The 11,295-nt window shown below is 49.4% G+C and overlaps 1 protein-coding gene across 2 annotated transcripts in view; it reads left to right on the plus strand.

Moving 5' to 3' along the window:
* Positions 1–937: 937 nt before the first annotated feature.
* The window catches only part of Kdm8 (lysine demethylase 8), a 17,726-nt gene continuing 7,368 nt past the window's right edge, over positions 938–11,295 (plus strand). The window contains exons 1-2 of one of the 2 annotated variants that reach the window (XM_021168072.1): positions 938–1,109; positions 8,562–9,062. In XM_021168072.1, the coding sequence (XP_021023731.1) occupies positions 8,571–9,062 (492 nt within the window). In that variant the 5' untranslated portion in view covers positions 938–1,109; positions 8,562–8,570. The remainder of the gene's footprint in view (positions 1,110–8,561; positions 9,063–11,295) is intronic. The other variant, XM_029479661.1, reaches the window with a different exon arrangement.

An 11,295-nucleotide genomic window follows, 5' to 3' on the forward strand; every position in this document is an offset into this window, starting at 1 on the left:
CTACTGCACCCGGGGGTCAGCCTGTGCACAGCTGCATGGGGACCAACATGCAGGCACCTAATTTGGCTGTCCAGCATGTTGTTGATAAGTGGGGACAAGTAGTTCGATTAATCACTTATTAAACCAAGCATGGAGTCGGGTGTGGTGGCGCACGCCTTTAATCCCAGCACTAGGGAGGCAGAGGCAGACGGATTTCTGAGTTCGAGGTCAGCCTGGTCTACAAAGTGAGTTCCAGGACAGCCTGGGCTAGACAGAGAAACCCTGTCTCAACCCAACCACCCCCCCCCAAAAAAAAAAAAACACCAAACAAACAAAAAAACAACAACAACAAAAAAAAAGACCAAGCATGGAACTTTGGAATGCTGGCCTGTCACAGAGAATGAAGGGACATCCTGGGGTTCTGTCTAAGTCCTATTGGAAGGATGTTTTCCTTGCAGAGACAGGCTGTGTGGAGTGGTGTGGCAGCAACCGATTCAGTGTTCCTGAGAGGACGAAAACTGAGGAGTGCCACATCCTGACTCAATCCCTGCTAACCGGTAGAAATCACACTCCAAAGCCAAGGCTAGCAGATCGCTGCAGGGAATCGTTTGCTGCTGCTGCTCCAGGCACCTCTGGAGTCAACCGGGAGAGAATGCTCGAAACTCAAAACTCGAACTGACTGCCACACCACTCCACAGTCTGTCTCTGCAAAGAAACCATAGGCCAACTCACGGAAAACAGTCCTGCAGGCAGTACTTGTGGGCTCAAATTATATACGTGACTTCTAAAACCATGTGGCTATTTTTCTTCCACCTCGGCTTCCTACTCTGTAAAATAGGGAGAACTCATTATCTGAGTTGGAAGGATTGGGTAAAGTCGCAAGTGACAACTGCTTTGCAAGGTATGACCGGGAAAAGAGAGCCCAAGCCTCCCAAGTCTTTGAACCAGAGGAGGGCGGGGCCGGGCATCGATTGTTCGGCGTTCCTCTAGGCACCCGTCGCGATCAGCCGAGTCAGAAGTGATCGATGCTCTCGGTATAGTCGGTGATAAAGCCTGCCGAAGAATCTTCGCCCGGACGGAACCAGTCGTCGCCAGCGACGAGAGACAAAACACGTCCAAGCGCCAGAGAGGTTAGTTGGAGCCCCAGGCAGCTGGAGTTGCTTAGACTTGCAGCCTGGCCGTGAAAGACGGATGGCGCAAGCGCCACGCTAAAGCCCGGAGCGGGCGAGCCGGGACGGTTTCACGCAGGCGCCTTGGGAGGCCTGGGAGCCGCTCGAGAAGCCGCATGCGTAGTAGCTGTCTGCTCACCACAAATGGTTGAAGGAAAGGAGCTGCTAGGGATGCCAAATAGCGCATGCGTGCAACTGCCGTGCTCTTACTGTCGCCTTTTAGGCTTCGGTTAGTGGTTCAAGTGTGAGGACAGGTTTAGTGGCGAGACCGGCCCACATAACCACGCCTGCGCCGTCTGTCCGGAAGGCATGGCTGCGGCCACTGCTGCCCGTTTCCAATCTCCACCCTCGAACCCGCTCGCCCAAGTCCGCCTGTTCCCCGTAAGCGGACAGAGGTCCACAACAACAACCAAAGACTTCCTGGGAGTCAGGGCGTCTTCTCTCTCTTAGGCCACTTAGCCAGCCCTCCAATCCAGACTGTCCAGAAGGGCGTGAGCAGCCGGGTACTTTGAGAGAAGGACTGCACGTGCTTTCCCTAGACGGTTGTTCATGCTAAGGCATCCAGCATCCCGCTTGGCAACCAAAACCGGTTTCTGTAATGCATCCCCAAAAAGTGCACTTAGGAAGCAAGGCTTGAATCCGTTCGGCCCCGTTTTTTGGTTTCTTTGGTTTTGGTGTGAGCAGCTTAGTTCACTTAGGAAGCCCAGATAGAACCACACAGATTAGATCCTGCACCCTTTAGGTGACATCCTTTCGCAAAAAGAGTCGTTTTGTACACCAACAAATGGGCCTTTATTTAAAGACCTTTTAGAATTAAGGCTACAGAGAAACGTTGTTTTGTGTAACCCGCGCCTGGCCATTACTTGAAAGCAGTGCCTTTTGCCTGACACGTGAATGTAGAGCACCAGAAGAGCACCTTACAAGCAAGGACACAGCCCCTACCAACTTCAAAAGCAAAGCAATGGCCAGCAATATGTCTTTAAGGCCTATTAACTGTTGCACTGTGGGAGAGAAACTTATACTGGAGCATATGAGGCCATTGAGACTGGCACGTGTGGCCTGTGTTTGGGTGATTGTGGGTGTCATTTTACCAACAATAATCCCCGGTTTTGTTTGTCGAGGCTCTTAAATTTATAGTCTCCTGGTTTAGGTGGTGAATTCCACAGTTAGGCCATCTATACCTGACTATTGGAAGCCTATTTATACATCTCACAATAAACTTTTATATGGTACTCTGGGAAACCAATTTAGAGGCTAGTGTGGGTACACTGTTAAACACTGATTTATAAGCCAAGAGTTGCTCTCTCCTGTGGCAGGCCTTTTGGTTAATACTGCCTTTTCTAAGAGGCAATTCGGGGAGAGGGTATAGGAAGCCAGGCCATACTTACAGCCAGATTACAGGGCCACTTAGTCTGGTCCCATCTGTGTCAGACCGGGTTGTGTGGGAGCACTGGGGGGTTGACTTAAAGCCTGGGCTTGAGGCCATAGAGAAAGGCAGTTCAGGCAGTATACACTGGAAGGCCTGTTCAAGCTGCCGGTTGTGTGAAGACCGTTGCTTTGGGCCCACATCAGACCAGCTCCTCTGGAAACATTCATGGAGCCTAGGATCCTTCAGTGGACAGCTGCTGAATCCTGGAGCTCTTATAAAGAAACCTTGACACATTGGCTATAAAGCCAAGGCAAAAATGTGCCTTCACCTGGTGCATGAATTAGTACCTATTAGCTACTGTCTTAGGTTTTCCATTGCTGTGAAGAGACACCATGACCAAGGCAACTCTTATAAAGGACAGCATTTACTTGGGGCTGGCTTATAGGTTCAGAGGTTCAGTCCACTATCATCATGGCCGGATGCATGGTCGAATACAGACAGACATGGTGCTGGAGGAGCCAAGAGTTCTACATCTTCATTGAAAGGAAGCCAGGAACAGACTGCCTCCCACATGGCTGGGAGGAAGGTCTCAAAACCCACCCCCCGCAGTGACACACTTTCTCCAACAAGGCCACACCTCCTAATAGTGCCACTCCCTGGGCCAAGCATATTCAAACCACCACAGCTACTAGCCCTGAGTTACCAAAAATATGTCAGTGTCATGTTAAGGAAGGAAAAGAACTTCCCCTTCCAGGCACTTAACCAAGAGTGAGTCCAGATCTGAATTCTCTATGTCATGCTCCCCGTGTCTCGTCCTCTGTCTGTCTGTTGCACTAGTCTGGATCGGTGCCGTCCTGAAGGCCGTCTAATGAATGTTTAGCCCTGTGTCTGTCTGTTCTTTGTGTGTCTGTCTGTCTTGTATGTGACTGCCTCTGTCTCTGGGTGTGTTGTGTGACTATCCATCCCTCACAAAGGGCTTCACTCTGTATTTCTTGAACAGTACAGAAAGCTTCACAAGGGCAAGGAATATGATACTTTATAGGCATCTTTAATGGAGTCTTACACCGGTTCCCACTGACCCAGACACTGTGTTTCAACCAGTATCCACAAATGCTGCTTTCAGCTTTTACGGTAGATTGGAGGAGGTTACTTTCAACTTTCAGCAAATGATTCAGTGGCATCATCCGATTCAGAGACATGAAAGAGTACATGACTTAATATGATAGCTCTGCATTAGCCTAGGTTGTAAAAGTTGAATTCAAGGGAAACCCTATACAAGTAAAGTTGATTGATACAGTCTTCTCTTAAAGGCAGGTTAAACAGTTTGAGTACACAGTAGCATGACAGCCTTAATACAGGGTGTATTATTAACTTTGGCTGTGAGGTCAAAATTCCAGTCATTTAGAATATGAGATGTTTATATAATATTGCCCCACCAAAACTTGGCCCTCAGCAATTAACTGTAATTTAAATTGCTTATAATTACTACAGCTAGCTCCGATGTGGCTGAGAGAAGACGGTTTATTATGGCCAGTGTGAGGCGCTCTCCCAGAAGGCTCTTCCATGCAGTCTACAACAGGAGGTCATTCTCTTCAAGGCCATTGGAAGTAGCAGCTTATAAATGTTGGGTTTCAGCCGGGCGTGGTGGCGCACGCCTTTAATCCCAGCACTCGGGAGGCAGAGGCAGGTGGATTTCTGAGTTCAAGGCCAGCATGGTCTACAGAGTGAGTTCAAGGACAGCCAGGGCTACACAGAGAAACCCTGTCTCGAAAAACCAAAATAAACAAACAAACAAATAAATAAATATTAAAATAATAATAATAAATGTTGGGTTTCTGGGGCAATATAAAGAGACAAAAGGCAGAAAGAGACAGAATCTGACATCAATAGATGGGACTTAATTTCAAACAGTGGAGGACAGACACTCTCCTGTGGGGAAAGGAGTGCCTATAAGAGAAAAGGTGGGTTGGACCCCTTCCTAGAGGCAGGGTGCTACGCTTAAGGATAAGGAACTTGTTGCGGCCGTAGAGAACTGCATGTGGGTCTGCAGTCCCTCTTGCTGGAATTCTAGGTCTCAGGCAGGACAGAGCATCTTGGAAGACAGGCCTTTAATCTGGGTCACACCTTCTGGTTGGCAGCCTATATAAAGGACGTGGAAGCAGGAAACTGGCTCTTTGCCTGCTTGTCCTCACTCTTGATGGCAAGTTCACTACTTCACTGGCATTAGAGCCTATTTCTTCAGGATTTGGCCATATACTGAAGACCAGCTGAGACATCCAGCCTAGTATACTGAACAACTACTGGATTCTTAGACTTTCTGTTGGTAGACAGCCATTGTGGGACTAGCGGACCACAGCCTGGAACATACTTTTATCAATCAATCAATCAGTCAATCAATCAATCTCTCCCTCTCTCTTCCTCCCTTTCCCCCTCTCTAGTATATATATATACACACACACACACACACACACACACAAATTATTTTATCAGTTCTTTTCCTCTAGAGCAACAGTTCTCAACCTGTGGTCATGACCCATTTGGGGATCAAATGGTCCTTTTACAGATGTCACATACCAGATATTTACATTATTATTTATAATAACAGAAAATTACAATTATGAAGTATCAATAAAAGAATTTTGGGTTAGCTTTAGGCACAAACCACACCCAAATACTTGTTTTCACAGAGAGATCCTTCATTAAGCAAGAAAGAAAAGCTTTAGTGGCCACTTTCTGACTCAAGCAGAAAAACAGCAGCAAACGACCTTGCAGGTGTAATTTTTAACAAGAGAAAAGGAGAGGCCTGTGTTAGAATGGGCTAGCATGTGGTGGTATATTTTGATTGGGGTATTAATTAGGTGAACCAAAGGGGTCTTTTGATTGCCAGACTTCAGTACTTTGAAAGCTGGATTTTGGTAGTCAGCCTCGGGAGGAGGAATAATGGAGCAGCTAGCCTCTGGTGGCTCGCTTTAGGAATGTAACGTGACATAACAGTTTTTAGCAAGGTAGATGGAATCGGAAAGAAGAGCAAGCAAGCTCCGTCAGCGCCATGCTCACCACGCCCAAGGTGGCCAGAGTCCTTCAGGACCTGGTTTTCTGAGCTGGGTGTATATGTGCATGGTTAGCCAGGTCCTCTGTGTTCGGATCCCTTACATGGCTATGGTCTGGGCTGAGCTCTCACACAAAGACTCAGCTGTATAGGAGAAGAAGAGGTGAAGTGGCTGCTTTAACAGACCTATGCCCCTGTGCCAGGTTCTGTTGGCAGCAGTACTCCATATGGGTGTGGGCAGCTTACAGACATGGAACCTCAGCTCTTTGCTCTCTGTTAGCTACAGGCTCTCTTTATCTATATTGCCATGTAGCCTTTCCGACATGGTAGCCTGAGCTAACACATACTAGCTGACCGGTTAGTAGAGAGCCAGTAATGGTGCTAGCCCCAGGCTCATGTGGCCTGACCACAGAACCAGAGTCCTGTCACTTCCTACTACCACTGCTTTCTTTTTATTTTGTGTATCCTATTTTATCATGAGCATGGCGGCTGTAAACCGCAGGCTTTCCACCTCCCAGATCTGTGGGCTGGGATCTGAGCTTCAGTCTTGCTGAGCTGAAATGGAGGGATCAACAAAGGCCCCGGGAAAGAATCTATTTCTTTGATTTTTCTCAGCTCCTGTAAGTTGCCCTGAATTCTCTCAGCTTCTAGTCATCAAAGCCAGCCACTCTGCCTTTCTGTGACCATTCTTCTGAAGTCACAAGTCCTTCCAAATCTGATGTTAGTCCAAAGCAATCCTTTCAATGTGCTCCTGAGCCCACCTTGATAATGCAGGATAACCTTCCATCTTAGCTCCCATTCTCAGTCATACTAGGTGACATACATACCATTCAAAGTTGGGATATGGCCACCTGTAGGGGCTGTCATCTGTCCAGCTGCACAGACTAACTGCTGTAAGAAGCACCAGCTATAGTCTGCTAACTGGCTAAGTGTGCTTATTTTTGGCTCAGGCCATTCCCATGGGGCTCTTCCAGGCTCAGTGGCCTTCCCACAATTCCCCTTTCCATGTGACACCTTCCTGCCACCTGGAACTTCCCTGGAGCCTGAGAGCCCCCTACTTCCACCTTTAGGGGACCTGTGGGAGGTGTCTATGCTCAGACATTAGTCACTGCATTCATCTCTGTAGCACTTGCTTCTGTCCCAGTACATGGCAAGCTTGTATGACTGGGCCAGGAAAAGGTAAAGGCTGTCTTTTCTGCCTGCTGGTGGTGACACACACTTTTGATACCAGTACCCATGAGGCAGAGGCTACCAGATCTCTGAGTTTGAGGCCAGCCTGATCTACACAGTGAATTTTAGGATGGCTAGGAATGCACAGAGATACCCTGAGTCAAAGAAAAATATATAAAGGGTATTTTTTCCCTTTTTATTCTTTTCTTTTACCCCAAGCCAGGGATGAAACCCAGGGGTAAAACTCCAGAACACAGAACAACAGGAGATGGCAGGCTACATCTGGTACCCACTCTGTTTTATAAATAAAGCTTTAATGGAACACAGCCACCCCTATTTGTTTATTCTGGTGCATGACTGGCAGAGTGGTGCAGCTGAGACTGTGTGGCCAACAAAGCCAAGTGTTTCCTACTTGGCCATCTGCATTCCCTGCCCAAAACAGGATGGTCCCATCACTCAGCAGCACAGCAGTCAGAGGATGGTCAGGAGGGGTTGCTGTAAGACCATCTGACGCATACCTTGGCTCACAATTCTGATGGCTGCAGAGTCCCAACAGCTTGGTACAGACATCCAGTGAGGGCTACCCAGCTGTGTCACCACATGGTAGAGAAAGTGTGGGGGACGGGGGGAGCACAGACACATGCAAGGACCCAACATGAGGGTGAACCTCACTTTATAACAAGCAGCCTTGTAGGAACTAGCCCACTCTTGTAAGACAGGCATTAAACCCTCCCATAGCAGTGCCTTTAATGACCTAATCACCTCCCTGGCCCCATCTCTTAAATGCCCCTCCTGAGGCCCAAACTCCCAGCCTATGAACCTTTAGGGATAAATCACATCCAATATAGCAAATGCCACAGCTGTCAGGATAGAGCTGAGAACATAGAGCAGGGCAGAAAGCCATGGTGGTCTGCAAGCTGCAGATCTGTTAGTGTTAGTATAGCGACATTGTCCACACATAACACTCAGGCTAAGACACCAAGGAAAGAAGGAAGGATGAAAGGAAGGACGAGTGGGGTGGCTCATGATTTTAGAATATCAGCAGGTGGCATAGCCCTGTTGCTCTGGACCTGTGACAGCTCGGTGCATCACTGTGGGAGCACAAGCCAGAGGATTGCTCCTTATGGTGACTAAGAAACACAAGGCTGGGGTCATAACTTGTCTCACTGTGAGGCCGCAGCTCCATGACCTTAGTTTCTCCCCCTAGGCTCCAACTCTTATAAGGCCACACCACCCCCAAGTACCGGGATAGGCTGGAGACTAAGCCTTCGACACAGGGGCCTTTGGGGACACTAAAACAGAGCACTTCCTTCTGCACCTGTAGCTTTAGGCTCTAGGGAAACCAAAATGGAAATGGCATAACCCAGCCTTGGAGAGGCAGATCACACGCATGTGCTTGTAGATGTATTTTGTGACAAGTGCTATAAGAAGAGCCCAAGGGGTGTCTGTGGACACACACACCCTGAGGAGCATTTCCTCAGACTTTACATAGATCATTCAGGATGGGCCTGAAAGGTTGAATAGGAGTTTGCCAGGCAGAGGAGGCATGTTGGAGTCATTCCGGATGAGGACAGCACACATCTTTCTGAAAAGATATCTATCCGGAGTCCACTTAGTGCCGGGCATTGTACAAGGCCCTGAAAACAGAGCAGTGACCCCAAAGGAAGGGCCTGCACCAGCGAGGCAGCCAGGAGCAAAGACCTTGTTGAAACGCACTGGTGTGAGCTACAGGGGATGTGTGTGTGTGTGTGTGTGTGTGTGTGTGTGTGTGTGTGTGTGTGTGCGCGCGCGCGCGTGTGTGTGATTCCTGTCTTGTTCCTCTCAGGTGCTGATCATGTCAGAGGACACCACAGAGCCCCTGGTGGGGTCCAGCACCCTCTGGAAGGACCTTAGGATGCTCCTGCCTGACAGAGAGGAGGAGCTGAAGCTGGACCTCGGTGAGAAGGTGGACAGGAGTGTGGCTGCGCTTTTGCGGCAGGCTGTGGGTCTATTCTACGCAGGCCATTGGCAGGGGTGCCTGCAGGCCAGCGAGGCTGTCCTAGACTACTCCTGGGAAAAGCTCAACACTGGTCCCTGGAGAGATGTAGACAAGGAATGGCGCCGGGTATATTCCTTCGGCTGCCTCCTGAAGGCCCTATGCCTGTGCCAGGCACCACAGAAGGCCACTGCTATGGCGGAAGCACTGCGGGTGTGTGACATGGGCCTGTTGATGGGGGCAGCCATCCTTGAGGACATTCTTCTCAAAGTTGTCGCAGTCCTCCAGACACACCAGCTCCCAGGAAAGCAGCCTGCCTGTGGCCCCCACCAGGATCAGCCTGCCACCAAGGTGGGTCACCACTGAAAGCTGAACCATCCAGCAGCCCAACCCATCTTCTAGAAGAATCCAGTCCTCTCCCAGGGTCGTCCGGCACAGGCAGCCTCTCTGGTGAAAAGAGCATCGTGTAGATTTGGGGAATTAGCAGCTGCAAAGGGAATGCCCTTTCTAGAGGGGGAGGTGGCAGCTTCCTTAATCTAAGGAGGTAGCTCTGAAGGAAATCCAGCATGCCTTCTCACCACCAGAGGTTCAGAGCTTCAGTCAGAGCTGACTGAGGTTCAGGGGGCAGTGTGTCCTGCCCCTCCAGTCCTCATGGAGGTTGGCTGTGGTAATTAAATGTTCCAGAGCAAAGGCTGCTGATGCACAGTCCTCACCCAGCTTCCACTGGGTAAGCCAGACACCATCTCCTTGGGCCTCAGTGTTCTCATCTGTAGATTGTCAGATAGGTCCCTGAGCTTCAGAGAGGAAGGGCTAGGGCTGTGTCGGATGCCAGCCATAGAATTCTGGACTATTTTGCATGTATTTCTCAGTGCTTTTCTGCAGTTTTAGAATGTCCTGTTGAGTGTGACCTACAAATAAGATGGATGTCATTACTACGTAAGTGTGACCACAGTGGGAAGAGATCCACAAGCCAGGAAGAAAGGCAGGGTGGAACCTTTCACATGAGGAGTTGGAGGGGTCAGCAGGGAAATGAAGCCTGGATAGCCAACCTCTCCTGAAGGCATAGAGCCATTAATGAAATGCGCCTGGCCTCAGTTTCACCAAATAAAGAGAAGCTAGGCATGATGGTGCACATATCTGTAATCCAGCACCTGGAGGCAGAGGCACAGGATGGGGAGTTTGAGGCCAGCCAGGTCGGTAGTGAGATTTCATCTGGGGTTAGAAAGTGAATAAATATAGCAACAATAAGTTACAAGAGAGAAGCAGCCTTGGAGACTGCCAGCAGCTATTGCTAATGTGATGCTTGGTGCCACGAAGATCTGTGTGGCTGCAGAGTAGTGTGCTGCTTCACTCTTTAGAGAGCAGGATAGTCTACAGTTCAAGAGATCTAAGGGTACTGGCCTCCATCTTCCCATCAGTGTGTCCCAAGGGGACATAACAGTGGACTCCTGCCCAAAGTGGTCCTCATTGGAGTAGGGGGCAGGATGCATAGCCAAAGAGGAGAGCACAGGCTATTCTGGCAGCCTGTCTGAGCTCAGTTCCCATGCTACACCCTATCTGATCAGACAGGGCCCTTCTTCTCTGTCCCACAGTACCCCCTGGGAGAGGGAATTGATTTAACAACTTCACTGGGCATCTGCAGTGCCCTGAATGAACTGGCTGAGCATGTGTACCGAGAATCCCCACCTCCACCCCATAGCTTATGTTCCTAGGAGGCTGGAGAAGAATTCTCTGTTGCTAGAGGAGAGGTGGAGGCTTCTGGAGGGCTGTATACACAAGGCCTATGTTGAGTGGGGACAGTGTAAAGGAAGCAGGGACAGTAGAGGCCAGCCAGAGTTCCTGGGTACCACATATGGGTGCTGTTGTCACCACCAGTTCACAGACGAAATGGAGGCTTAGGCAGGTAAGGAAACTGCCTGCTCAGCTTACCCAAGGGAACTGGATAAAGGAAGTGCAGTGCAGCCATTTTTGTGACAGTGCAAGGACTGAGTGGCCATGTGGAAACTGCCTAGGACACAGTGCTTCAGGACTGCTGTCACCTTCAGTGCTCTAAGATTGTGAGATGGCTAAGGAAAAGGGGACCTTGAGTTCATGAAAGCAATCAGTGTAGAAATGTTATCTACTGATGGGTGTGGATGTGGTGGGTACTCTGGAATTTGAGGCAGGGGGATTCTGGGTTCATGGTCGTTCCAGGCTTTCCTACTGAAACTGTGTCTCAAAAACACAAAACATAGCTCCATGTAGTGGCTGACACCCTTACCCTTTGCACTCGGGAGGCTGAGGCAGATGATGTCTATGAGTTTGAGGCCTGCTAGGCCTGCTAGAGATGTTGAGACCCTGTCTCAAAAACAAAACAAAGCTCAGGACTGAGGAGATGGCTCTGGAGCACTGGAGTTTGATCCCTGGGACCATGTAAAAACTTGTCAAGCCGGGCACAGTGGCGCGTGCCTTTAATCCCAGCACTCGGGAGGCAGAGGCAGGTGGATTTCTGAGTTCGGGGCCAGCCTGGTCTACAGAGTGAGTTCCAGGACAGCCAGGGCTACACAGAGAAATCCTGTCTCGAAAAACAAAACAAAACAAAAAA

The sequence above is a fragment of the Mus caroli genome, chromosome 7 (genome assembly GCF_900094665.2).
Source record: "Mus caroli chromosome 7, CAROLI_EIJ_v1.1, whole genome shotgun sequence".
NCBI lineage: Eukaryota > Metazoa > Chordata > Mammalia > Rodentia > Muridae > Mus > Mus caroli.